Raw genomic sequence first — 14,286 nt, forward strand, 5'->3', positions numbered from 1 at the left:
TGAAGGTATAATTCTGATGCTAGTCTCCCTACCTGCATAGCACTGAAAGGGGTAAGCGTGTACCCTCTGTGACAGTGGTGCTCTAACAGCCATTTCCATAGTACTCTTAATCAATTTGACTCTCAACAAGTCCTTTTGTTTGGGGATTGTACAGCCTGCAAGCCTGAAGAAATTCCAGCATCTCCTGGGAAACTGATTGGATAGCATTGTCTATGATGTTTCAGCAATTGCTCTTGTGCAAACACGTACCATAAATAATGCTCCTATTAGTGATTTCCTTTAGAATCCTCACCACCATCTATGTCCTATGAATGTCCTTTAGAAATCGTACTTCCATCCATTTCCTATGAATGTCCCTAGAACCATCACCTCTATCCATTTCCTATGAATTTCCACAATAACAGCTGCAAAGTCCAATTTGCTGCGAAGACCTCAACGAGGTTTAGTGAAATCCAGGCAGATCCTCAGCGGTGTTCCCCAAGGGTCTTTAAAACATCCCAGGGTCATGTAATGTTATGTTATGTTATGTGTAGGGATGGGCGGTGAACTTCGGTCTGCCAATAGAGTGTGCAGAGTTTTTCCAACTCTGCACTTTGCTGGGAGTGCAGACTTTGGCAAAAACTACGATTCTGCCGCATAGCGGAGTTTGCCCCCACCGTCCACCCCTAACCAATCGCCCGGCACCACAAACTATCACCCCCAGTGACGCAATTTAAGTGCAGAAATAAAAACATGGCGGTCAAATTGAAAAGCAGGCCATCATCTGCAGTAACGGGGAGTAAATGACTGGAAATGCGAGGAGATACCTCTGCTCCGGCCTGATAGCAGCAAACAGGCTGGGCCAGATGGTGTCTTCAGCCTCTGGTTTCTTGGCAACGGTTCTGTTTAGGAAATGGGCATGGTGAGCGAGCTGGACACATAACATACGGTCTCGCCAGCGGCGCTGTTTACAGTCTTGTCCTTCCGCAGACAGATGATGTCTGTTCAAGACGGGGTGATATATTATCAATCTCTTGTATAGCTCGCAAAACATGTGCCATGGAGCTTGATAACAAATGCTATTATTTCCTATTGTTTTATCAGTCTCAGAAGACAAAAAGGCTGGATGAACGCTGCTGACATATGAAAATAAGGTCAACAGGTTAAACACAGATTTACACAGTAGTTGCATTAACCAGTCAAGCTTACCCCTTCAGTCCTTCCAGAATGGCTCATACTCCTTCATACCTCTGCGGGCCAGGGGCGCAACGCAGGCCCCTGAAGCTCTTGTGGCGCATGGGGGGCACACCATTGAGGGCCCCAACCTTGCAAGCCCCTCCTTTCCGTAGTCCAAACACTGCTTCTACGGACTACACTCCTCGTGAGCTGTTGCCGTATGACATATTATGTCAGGCACAATGGGAATCTCCTGAGAGCAGTCTCCCAGACAAGCTTCATGCCTGGTTTTCCCAAGTTCTGTTTTCATGCACAACCTATGCGCAGCCACCGGCACCAGCAATTTCCAAGGATCCCACCCGGCAGAGCAGGGGACAGAGGGAGGTTGCTAAAAGGGGACAGCCTAAAGTTTCTTTATTGTGGAAACACATATATCAAGGACCCCCTCAGTCACACAAAGCTCTGCGATGGAAGAGTCCACAGGTTATGTCCCGTTTCGGATGGGGAAGTAGCGCTCATTTACCAGGTAAGAGCCAATACGCTGCGGGTGCCTGTGCAGTTCAGCCACATTGTAAGTAGGGTGGATCGGAATTCCACTGAGTATTTATGAACCTCCACAGAATTCCATGTAGTACAACTCCACAAACTAAGCCCACCTCTAGTTATGTTATGTTGTTTTGTCTAGCATGGCTAATCACCCAGTAGGGTATACATGCACTACAATAAGTGCGTAGGCCCAGGACCAAGGATGATGAGAATCAGCGTTGATGAATTTGTCAAAGAGCCAGGCCTTCAGCTTCTTGTGGAATTCAAGAAGTGAGGAGGTGTCCCTGATGTGTAGAGGGAGGTTTTTTCAGGTGTCGAATGCTAAACCACCACTTCTGCTTCTGTGGATGCGTGAGGTGTGTGTGAGTGAGAGTGAGGCTGAGCACAGATGTCTGGTGGGTTGATGGAAATGAAGGTGGTTGTTGAGGTATTTTGGTTCGATGTTGTAGAGTGCCTTGTATGCATGCTTGAGGAGTTTGAATTGACAGCATATATGTATGGTGAACCAGTGAAGTTATCTGAGATGTGATGCGATGTGGGTGCTTCATGGGAGGTCGAGGATGAGTCTTGCTGTGATGTTCTGGATGGTCTGGAGTCGGTGGAGGAGATGGTTGGAGATCCCAGCATAAAGTGTGTTGCCATAGTCTAATCTGCTATTGATCAGAGCTTGCATGATAGTGTGTCTGGTGTTCTGTAGTAACCACTTGAAGATCTTCCAAAGCATGTGGAGTATGTGGAAGCAGGAGAAACTGACTGTGTTGAACTGTGTTGTCCTGTTAAGCTTTTCTTCTAGAATGATTCCCAAATTTCTTGCCTGGTTGGTTGGTGTAGGTCTGAGCCTAATGATGGGGTGTGGCCAGGTCGACTTGTTTCGCGCATTATGGTCCAGCCGGATTCTCAGCGCTTCCTCAGGACCTAGAAAAGATCCCTACCCCACACCTAGGAAGTGATATATAGTGTTGGGTACTCCCTTATAGGAAAAAACCTTAATAAAATGATCACCCAACCTAAATAAAACAAGAAATATAGGATGACTTTAGGCAAACCAGTTGTCATCATACATGGTTAGGTGCTTCTCAAGTTTCCCACAATATTTTACCGTGTCTCCTGATAGTAGACATGCTCATGCTACTATTGGCGCTGACAAGTCGCCTCAACGTGATGAGGTGTACACACAAACACACACAAAGCAAGTCAGGCAAGTGGACACACGCGATAGAAACAAAAGTCAAGCTTTTATTAACACAAATAGAATATACTGAAAGGTGAGTTGTCCTTATGTGAGAGCAAAAGATCTTATCTTTTGGCTTTATCAGTAGTTCAAAAGGTAGCTCACAGCTGCTAAACTGTTGAAAAATTACAATATTCACATTAAGGGTATGGTAATTCAAGGAGACCAGGGAGAGACCTCCAGGAGGCACTGGAAGTTGATTGGCAAAGTAAGGCTCAAAGCCACAATAGTACTCCTGTGGTCCTGCACGGAGAGCACCAGAGACCTTCCCTCCACTGCTCCATTGCACAGCACACAGGAAAACAGCAAAACACCATTGATTGTTTATGTGCACCTTCTTGCACATAAACTATCATTTAAAACCATGACAAATTGCAACTTCTATGTGTGCTGCACTCTGTAGCACACATAGAAGTTACAAAATGCCATTACTGATTATTTATGTGCAGGAAGGCAGGGGTGCACCGAATTCTTGTGAATACGACTTATCCCTGCATTTGGAAACTGTCGAAGCGCGGCGTTAGCCTTCTTGGCTTACCGCCTCGCTCTGACACTTTCCTAGTAAATATGCCCCTTTAATCTGGTACTTCTTAGACAGTTTTAGCTTCACTTCGCCTTATTTCACACACTCACTACACACCACACGTTCTATGCCCTTACACATGCATACTTCATTGTAGCTTAACAAAAAGAGATCTCTGACAAAGTGACCCTTTCCGGGGCCTGTAGGACATTGCAGCCACAGGCCTACGAGGAGCATGCCCTATGATGAGGCATGAAATCCTTTTGGATGTGTGAGGGCACCAAGAAATAATCCTAAGGATCCCCTTGGATTTGTCCACCCCCTCCTCTTCTTTCTACTATAGGAACAGTACTTACATACATTAGTGCACTAAATTTGCATAGACATGGAGTCTTATTGATAAACCTGTAAAGCGCCCAAATGATAGCTAATGTCTGAGGTTTCAGTGAATATTTATCATTTGAACATCACCAAGTAAAGTGTCTTAATTTGTTTGGATCCTATTAAAATGTTTGTTTCCGTCACACTTCAGAATTACAAAGGTTTTTGCTTCTGATGTACTTTCCTAATTTTGGATATATTTTGAAATATGTGTATAATTTATTTACAGGTATTTTACGTGACGTGTTAGGAAAAAACTGACATCTTGCAGCCTTTTCTTCACCCCTACAAAGATTGTCACCCAGATCCCTTACAAAATCCTCTAACTTTGGATTGAGGGAAATAAAAGTAAATACCAGTTTACGAAAAAAAAGCAATTTGTCAGAAGGCTCAGCCTGACATTTGAGCTCTATCTTTGAACATACAGCAAATGTGACAAATTAAATTCAGACTTTAAAGACATCTGTATTGCTCATTCACCTTCTGAACTACAGCATGTTTATTTTTGGGGGTGCTGCAGCACCCCGCACCCTGACATCCAGCGTCTATGATACAAGAGCGAATGTTGTTTATTGGGGGCATGAGTGATGAGTTGGGGGGGGAAGCTCCTGCACCCATTATTTTCATGTGCCCCCTCACATAAACGTTTTCATGTCTTACACTTGCCACCCTCCCTTAATATCCCTCCCCTTTGCCTTTTCTGTCAGGGGCTTAATTCTGAAAAGGAGAATTGTTTTCATTTTCTGTTCCTGGATTGTACTGGAAATATAAATTGAGGTTTTTAAACGTAATAATTGTTTTACTCTATCAAACTTATCCCAAATAGAAACGAGTGCTAGACATATAGGTGCCTCCTATTTAGCTCAGTATATAAACCACAGTGCTCATTGAAGGAAAGTAACCCATCTACTGTAGTGATGTATGGGGTATCGGCAGCATTTAACATGAATTAATACTAAACTAAACCCCATAGCTCCGTCTATGATGTAAATGGAAACTTACCCATCGGTCAACGCTATTCAAGTTTGTAATCTGCATGTCTGTTCCCTCCTCCCCCTTTCATGGCTCTTCTTTTATCAAACCGCCTCTGAGCCATCCACCCTCCTGTTGGAGGGCCCTAACCTGACACCTTCTTCTCTTTAGTGTCCCTTTTCACTCATAATCCCCACACACTGCACCTTGCACCTCTCTTTGTCCACCATAATCCATTTCCCTGTCCCTTTTCATGCACAGACCCCCGTCATAATCTTCTGATACACTCTTTCTGTGCCTTCCTCTGCCATAGTCCCCAATAACCCCTCACCATAGTCCTTCTTCTATTTCATTGACTTTGGATCCTGTATATTGAGAATTCATGTTATCTGTCATAAACATTAGTTACAATAACTAGAACCCGAACTCCAACACTGAGGCTTTTTTATACCCCTTACCCTCCACGCAAGCTAACTCTGACCAATATAAACGTTTGGGCCCATTTATGAGGCTGTTTGTGTTGCGCTTGCAACGCGCAACGGGGTGCAAGAGCAATGCAAACCTTAAGATAGATTTTTGAAGACACGCAAAGCCACTTTGCGTGGCTTCAAATTCTAGAGTAACACACCGCAGTGCAAATCGCTCCATCGCGTTACTCTGCGCTAGGGAGGCGTTCCATGGGCGTTGCGTGGGTGTTCCATGTAACTCCCATGTATTTTGACATATCCCCAGATTTACAAGAACATGTAAACCTGGGGATGTGCCAAAATCTTACACCTTCTCAGGGGAGGCGTAACAAGGAGAAATATTTCTGTTTCTTCTAGTTTCCTCCTCTTTTTATATCTGCTGCATTTTGAAGCACTCATAGAAAGAGGACTATGCCTCCCAGGATTTCCTGCACAAAAGCAATCCTGCATGCACTGCAGGCCCCTTTGCACCAAGGGTGTCTGCGTTTGCAGTAGGGAGTTTATTGTACGCCAACGCATGGGAAAGGACCGGAATGCCCAGTGTTCCATTAAAGACGGCGCATCCCTGTCCTTTCCCTGTCAAACAGTGCAGCACAGTGACTTGCTGCAGCACAAAGCTTATAAATCAGCCCCGATGACGACACATTTTTTTTATGTTGGAGTAATCTCACAGAATTTTCAAATTTTGTGCAATGAGAAATGTAGGAAATTCCCGCCATTTCTAACAGTGTGAAAAATAGAGAACTAGACATTTTTCTCCTGAAACCAGTCTGCTGCCAATTTAAATCCTCGCAAGTAAAGGATATTCAAGATACCAGAAAAAAGTATTTCATGAAATTTGCAGAACTTCATTACATTATGTGTATTTTGCAAAAATGTTCCTTTCACACACCTTTAACACTACGCTAATCACGGCTCTAAAACACAATCTCCCTTAACGTGCCACTAATCTTTCCTTTAACTGTAGGAAATTTTGCTAAAAGTTAGCATATTTTCCTTTATGTGGCATTCACAAAATTGCATGACTTTCACAGCCATAAAGTTTTGCATTCTTGTGCCCCCAGATAGAAAGGCTCAAGCAGAACATGGCTTGCAGGAGTGGTTTTCTCTTAATAGAAGTCCCCTTGCTGGTGTCTTGTGTGACTCTTGACTATTAAAGCATGCATTTTCTGTTTAATTTGCACACAATCTACCATTAAGTGAATTTCTCAACTTGGACGTCGACTCATGTATTTTTTTAATAAAACCTAACAATAAAATAACTATTTTGCGCAGCCCTCATATTAACGCATATTTTTAAAATTCTTTTGACACTTAAGTGGACCCTTGAGCTAGTGCATCACCGACACTTAAGTGAACCCTTAAGCTAACTCTGCCCCTGTCTATAACTCTTAACACTTCCCACCTGTGTTATTTTACTTTATTCAAAAATAACAAAAATGTTCCTGTTATCAGTGTTATCCTTTTGCTACTATTACATAAAGAATTGTCTTTACACTTTTCCTATTTTTCTTTCTTTTTCATAGTTATGCATCATGTTTTTTTAAACCTGTATAAACTGTTTCAGTCATGTTACCCCTAAGAGCTTCTCACTTTCCCTGGTGCCAGACACCCGCCCCTCCACCGCTCCAGAGTGGCTTTCTACAATCCCTGTCAGTCTCTTGGACCATCTGCAACTTGCTTACTGTTTTTATCAAATTAACAAACGATATTTACACAAAAATCAACACATATTCATGTTTGTTCACAACTTTCATTATTTCAGGCGTTTTCGCGAACCGTTGACCGAGACAACTATAAACAAAGAAAAAGCGCCAGCATCACAGGTAAGAAGAGTACAGCAAAATATGAGCAGGTGTATGACAAGACGTTGGATACCTGTGTTCAACCTGTGATGCACGATAAGGCAACATGCCGCCAACCGAAAGAATGCATGGGATGGTTAATTTGTATAGGGCGTTATGCAGAAATTCTGTCTCAGGTACCCAAAAAAAATTCAAAACACAGCAGAACCTAAAAACGGCAGAGAAATATTTTAGGTCAATGAAGCAAGTATTTAGAAGCGCAGCTTCCACTATGACGGTATCTTGGCGCTTAAGAGGAAGAAGGGTAGAACAAGAGATGGAGGACATGATGAGAAGGCAAGAGCAGATAGAAAGAACAATTTAAAACTCAGATTAACAGAAACATTTTTAGCCTTTTCCAAACGAACAGATAATCTGTGGTGATCCTAAGTGAGTTGAGGAGTCTCTTCCACAGCTGAGAGTGTGGGACAAAGAAGCCCTTGCCTCACTGTCAAGTTCAGGGAGTGATTGGGGACATATTTATTGGCCTGAGCTTTAATTACAGAGACTCCTGTCCCATGAGGTGCTTGGTAGACTAAACCTAGAACTTTAAATTTAATTCTCTGCTGAACTGGTGGCCAAGGCAACTTTCTTCTTGCTTCTGAAATAAGGTCAAACTTACTCAAGCATGCACTTAAAATATGCTTAAAATATGCTAATATATAGATAGCGAAATAAACAATGTAGAGGCTGGTAGAATTAAAAATGTAAAGTAGAAAGTAACAAATCCAGCCTTGATTTACAAGAGTGACCAATGGATGGTGCAAGGTCCAGAGCAAAGAGTAAAAAAATGAACAATGGATGCATTTTGCTTAACTTTTGTTAGACTAACATTAGAATAATAAATCTGCACCCCCCCCCCAAATATACACTAACCCCAATATTTCTTAGACTGACGTTGGAATAGTATATCTGACAAACCCCTATACCCCCCGAAACATTTGATAGATTGGAGTTAGAATAGTAAATCTGACCTCCTTCCCACAGTTTGTGTTTTCCACTATGTTTATTGGATTATAGTCAGAGGAGTGTGTTTGAATTCTTTTTATTTGTTTAATGTGTTAACTTTTTGGATTGGAGGTTAGTTATTATTTTTACTTCATTCTGGTTTTGTCTTTTTTCTAAGATATTTTAAGTGTGTTTTATTCAAATCTATATATTCTTAGAAATATGTCATTTCCTTTAATTATTTTATTTGTTTACTTTTTAAATATTTAATTCTTATGTACTTTAGTGTTTAACAATATGAGTTTTTGTTACATATTTACATAATCAATTTGTATTGGTTTAATCATTATAAAATATGAATCAACTGTTTTAACAAATATTAATAAATATAAATGATTGTATTGTGTTTTATTATTTAATATATTTATTTTTATAATAAATGGGTTTTTATTATAAGTTAACATTAGATTTTATACTCATTATTAACATTATTCTAGAATTACATTTATTTGTTTTGAATGTGTTTTTTTGAATGTTGTAAAAGTGAAATAAATGCACCATTTATCCTATAAGCCTCCAGGTGATGCAGGTTACTGCATATTTCCCCTTTCATACCACTTCTCCAGCTACTTCCCCTGTTAATATTACCATCACTGAGTAGCGGCCCCTGTTAGGGTCCGGCCCCCATAGCACTGAGTGGCCCCGTCGTCCTGGGGTTGTTCAATTGTGATGTATTCTTAACACAAATTCAAACAATAAAAGTGATGCACCGGCAATGCAATGGGCTTGTAAATAAGCCCCTGAGATGTTTTACAGGCCATCACCCACCCCTTGTGTGACTGTCTCAGCACCATGAGGCCAGTGTGCTCTGGGCTCGCTTAGCCATGATCTTCAGCTGTATCCTTGAAACGGAAATTCTTACTGATGGGTGAAACTGCAGCTTGAAGTCTGTCGCCAGGCCAGGGAACTTGTATCTCATTGTATGCATTAGAAGCCTTTTCAGGGGTTGTAACACAAATAGTCCTCATCCGACGTATAGCTTGAATTGACAATTTATTTAATTGAGGGCATCGGAGCCTCAAATTGTTCGATTCACCTCCAATGAGATTAAAGTGTTAAGTATTTGAGTAACAGGTAGTGAACAGTCTGATCTTCAAGGCCTTATAAAGCACAACAAGTTGACAAGAGTTTTTATATCCTGGGGCAAATTATAGGCTATTGTCAGGCCTGGCATCCTTGGCCTGGTTTCTCCCTAACATTTTGCCTTCAGGCCTCCTATGTTTGCTGACTTCATTTTTGCTGGCCTGCTGACTCTGCACACTTTACCCCTGCTAGCCAGTGCTTAAGTGCTTGTGTTGTCGCCTTTAAACATGGTGCTTTTGGTTTATACCAATTGGCATATTGAATTTACTTGTAAGTCCCTAGTAAAGTGGCAGTACCTGTGCCCGGAGCCTGTAAATTAAATGCTTCTAGAGGGCCTGCAGCACTGATTGTGCCACCCACTTAAGTAGCCCTTAGTAACCCTTTAAACATGTCTCAGGCCTGCTATTGCAGAGCTTGTGTCTACAGTTTTGAGCTGCCATTTTGACCTTGCAAAATAAACCCTTTGTCAGGCCCAAACCTTTCTTTTGAATACATATAAACCCCCCTCCCAAGTAGGCCCTGGACAGTCCAGAGGGCAGAGTGCAATATATTTAAAATGTGGACATGTACTTTTAAGTTTGACATGTACCAGTAGTGTAAAACTCAAATTAGTTTTTCACTACTGCAAGCCCTATCCCTCCCATAGGATAATATTGGGATTACATTATTACATTTTTAAGTGTAATTTCCAAATGGGAAGATATAACTAGTTCATGATTTAAAATCCTAATTTATGGTGAAGTTGGATTTTGAGTTACAAATCTGAAAATGCCACTTAAAAGGGGTTTACATTTACTTGCCTAAGCCATTTGGTGCCTGCACTCAGTCTCTGCGTCACATGACTGGGTGTGGGTGACAACTGAGCTTTGTGTATTCCTCCTAGACACACACACAATGGAGAGCTTAGCTGTGACTGAAAAGGCCATCACTGACAGGTGGGAGGGAGGAACAGAACCCAGCCCCACTTATGCTTGAATAGGCTGCGTCTGTCTCCACACAGAAGGCTGCATACCCCCTGTACTTAGTCTGGAAACCGGAGCATAGGACATCTGTGCACTTCAAAGGCAAGCCTCTAAAAGCTTCTTCCCACTTTAGAGCTACAATTTTATATAAAAGAAGGAACCCAGACACCACCACTTCTGTTTACTTCTGGACCTGTAGATGTTCTGGCAGGAGGAAGGACTGCTGTGCTGCTTTTGATGGACTGCCATTTTGCTGGACTGCTGCTCTGAAGGAACTGCTACCCTGCTGTGCTACCCTCTGCCTGGGTGGGAAGGACAGGACCTGCATCTCTTGAACCCAGAACCCAGAGACTGGCCTTCTGCTCTGAAGCCTCAGGCACAAAGTAGGCTTCCATCATCTTTGCACCTACTCCTAGACCCTGCCACCTGTGAATCTACCCTAACAAATTGTGCCACCCCAGTCCTGGACCCTTGGATGTGGGCCTAATGTGCTTACAAGCCTCTCTGGATCCAGCAGAACTGACACATCTCCTCAGCTGCACGGTCCATCCCCGAGCAGAGCCAACGCATTGTTGCCACTGCTCCGAACCGTCACCAAGACCTGCATTGCTGCCTCAGTACTCAGAACGAGCACATCATCCTGACAGCACATCATCCTGACTGCGTGATGCATCTTTGGTGCAGACCCTCACATCTCTCATTGACAGCAGACTTGACAATGATGCCTGACTCCGCATCGCAGCCTCGCAGCTACTCAGACTCGGTGCTTCGGCCCGACGGAGCACTGCATTCTTGTCCCCGGACTTTGAATCTCAAACCCTCGTAGAGGGGATCCTTGACAGCAGTGACATACCTCGCACCACAGTCTCACCGCATCTCAGTACCGATGTATCGCTTCGGGTGCGCGATGCATCTTCGACTCGGATCTGTGCAATGCTCTGCAACCCAGATTAAAAGGTACATTGTTCAGGGGTTCTGACTGGGTTTGACTGGGTCCTTATAGTTAGCCCCCACTCTATCCATGTCGGCTTGAACTTATGACTTTATCCCGGTTCAGAGTAACCAGATAACCACAGGTGGATCTTATTCCGCAACCCAATTTCTAACAATGAGTAATTGCTTAGGGGCGTGGTGAGAGAATTAAAGTCCTAATAGGTGTGTTGGGGGCTGCAGAAGATTCTGATGGATGATGACCGGGACCGAGAACTTGCAGATCGACTAGAGCCATATCAAAGAACATTAATATACCTAGAAGAGTACCCTGTTTCTGGGTCTAGTCTACAGTAAGCCTTACCTGTTTGTTGTTAAAAACCTATTTCGTATCACTCTCTCATCCTAACCATGTGCTCTAAGCACCCCCTAAGATCATGCCCTGCTGTCATTATTAAATATTATCTCCTTCCTGCATCAATTCAATTCCCCAAATCCCCTTTCCCTCCCTGCCCCTGTAGTAAAGCAAATAATACAACCTGACTTACAGGCTCACAGACAATGTGCATGCATGCACTACACAGCCAGCACAAACATTTCTGTGTGCCTGTTTGTGCATAGGCAGCTGTATGCCCGGTTTCTGTGGTCTGTGTGTATGTGAGCAGTTAGCGATGTGTGTACATATGACTGTAATTATTTGCTCTGTGCATGGATACCTGCTTTTAGTGTTTAAAATAATGCATGTCCATGCACTGCAGGAAATCCAGGCCGGTTGGCTTTGCCAGGGCTTGGCGAGAGCTGCACTCTCTAGTAAAGTGCCAGGGTCACAGTTCAAATGTTGCAGCCCACCTCATTACTTGCTTCTGAACCGTTCGCCCTGTCAATGTCAGTGTTAAAGTATCTTAAATAAAAACACATTTACAAGATTCTGATTGCAATATGATTTGGGGCCTTGACTAAAAATAAAGTTTATTTCAAATTAGTAAAAACACACATGTATGAAGTCAGTAACACATTCTATTAATTTAGTAGATTAGATACTTTAAGGCTGGCTTTTGAAGCACTTTAGCTGTGTTGTTAGGGTAATGGTTTTGAATAATATGTAACACACACAGCGGTGGTTTCTTGTCGAGGGCATCAGGGCTCTGCCCCTTTATATTCAGCCCCAGGGCATGTCAAAATGAAGGAACATTTTAATAGTAAACCGCTCCTTTTTCAGAAAAAACCCATGCACCCACTTTTTCTGCCTGGTTGGGGACGGGGCTGCAGCCTGCTGCAAAGGGCCACTCACCCTGCTTGTTCTTGCAGGGAGTCGGTGACGCCCGCATTCACTAAATGTGCTGACAGTCTTCAGCCCTGAGGCCTGTGAGGTCATCAGCTGGGCAAAGACATAACCTTGAGGGCCAGTCTCCACCCCTCATGACATGGGATTAAAATTAAGCCTGGGCGTATTATACTGTAGCCCTGCAGCGCTGCGGCTTCGTGTCAATCAGGGAGTGGAGAGCATGGCCAGCCCACCCTTTTCCTACTCGTCACAGGGGGGTGGGTCCACCCTTGTGGCAAGATGAGGAAGAGTGGTAGACACTGCAGTTAGGCAGGAAGCCAAGAAGTCAGGTGTGCGCAGTCTGTCATCAGCACCTTTGAAGATACACTGCGCAGACTCGAATGAAGGGTGCCGGTGAGCTCCGGAGTTTCATTGTGTGCCAGCAGACTTGTGACGTGGAGCGAAGGTGGGGCACGTGTCGAACTTTAACGTCGGCATTGCCAAGATGAAGGAGCTTCCCTCCACTCCAGACGATGTCCTACAGCACGAATCGTGTGAGGTAAGAAGTAAAAAAATACTTAGCATCTGCCGGGGCCCAGCCTAAGTAAGTAACAATTCTAGGCAGATCATGTGATCACTCTGTGTCTAAAAAAACCCAAAAATGAATGAGTGCAATGGGTACTGTAAAATGATCAAATACTATTGGCTGGAGTTTGCGCTATATAAAACCACAAAAAAACTAAAAGATAATCTTTTGAAGCGAGATACTTTTAGAAAGGTATGGGCATGGGTGTGCGTTCAGTGATAAGTCCCTGGAAATTAATCACCTTCATTATTTTTGAAGGGGAACACAACACCGATTTTTCCAATCGATTGCTATTAAAAAAACACTCTCTGGGGCATATTTACTAGAGAAGTGGTGGAGTGTGGTGTTAGCCTCCTTGGCTTAACGCCATGCTCCCCCACTTCAGAAACGCATATTTACAACAATATGGTGCAGCCATGCGTTTCTCCCTGCACTGGCACTAAATTTAGCAGCCTAAGCGCCAAAGCAGGCACCCTTGTACCACAGTTTCTGCGTGAAGGGGAAGATTGTTTTTGTGCAGGAAGGTCACCTTTAGGGGTGGGCGGAATTTGCGAAATCCACTTTCGTAAATTATCGCGAAAATGTAAAAAATTATCGCAAACACGCGGAAATATCGCGAAGATGCGGAAGTTTTTTTCCCGCATGTTCGCGAGATTTTCTGCATGGTTGCGGCTCGCCAACTTACCCATGTGGTTGCTCGCGGGCGCGGCCATCTTGTTTTCAGTTGTCTCGCGGTGCATGATCGCGAGAAGAAAGACATGATCGCGCGACGCATGACGTCACTGCGGGCGCGAACTGTCGCGAGACAGCGCAAATGGCTAAAAACAATACAACATCTCATGGAGAACGTGACCGGATCAAGAAAACTTGTCGGCGAACGCAGGGATTCAGGTAAGGCGATTGCGCACGCGCGAAAATGTATTATTTTACAGCGCAAGCAAGAAACAAATTATCGCCAAGCTGCGGAATGCGGAAATTTTGACATTTTCGCGCTTTCCGCAGAATGCGAAAATGTCAAATTATCGCAATTTCCGCGAACGGAACGAAATTTTAGCACAGGCCTAATCACCTTCCTGCACATAAACAATCTTTAAATGGCATTTTGTCACTTCTATGTGTGCTGGGTAAAGCAGCACACATAGAAGTTACAAAATGTTTTTTTTTTTTAAAGATTATGTATGTGTAGGAAGAGTCACCTTCCTGCACATGAACAATTAATGGCCTTTTGCTGGTTCTATGTGTGTTGCATCACGCATAGAAAAACACTTTTCTCCTTGTTAAACCTGTTTAAGACCAGATTTTCCCTGGTCTTAATTTTGGTGCCTTTAATAATC

General features: G+C 43.3%; 1 protein-coding gene across 5 annotated transcripts in view; it reads left to right on the forward strand.

The window, feature by feature from the left end:
- Positions 1 to 14,286, forward strand: part of LOC146859332 (uncharacterized) — a 497,958-nt gene that overhangs the window by 416,012 nt on the left and 67,660 nt on the right. For 4 of the 5 annotated variants that reach the window (XM_085650008.1, XM_085650007.1, XM_085650010.1 and 1 more), the window contains one exon: positions 7,041 to 7,101. In XM_085650008.1, coding sequence (XP_085506134.1) covers positions 7,041 to 7,101 — 61 coding nt within the window. Of the gene's footprint in view, positions 1 to 7,040; positions 7,102 to 12,757; positions 12,926 to 14,286 lie in introns of those variants that run through there. The other variant, XM_085650011.1, reaches the window with a different exon arrangement.

The sequence above is a fragment of the Triturus cristatus genome, chromosome 3_2 (assembly GCF_964204655.1).
Source record: "Triturus cristatus chromosome 3_2, aTriCri1.1, whole genome shotgun sequence".
Classification (NCBI taxonomy): domain Eukaryota; kingdom Metazoa; phylum Chordata; class Amphibia; order Caudata; family Salamandridae; genus Triturus; species Triturus cristatus.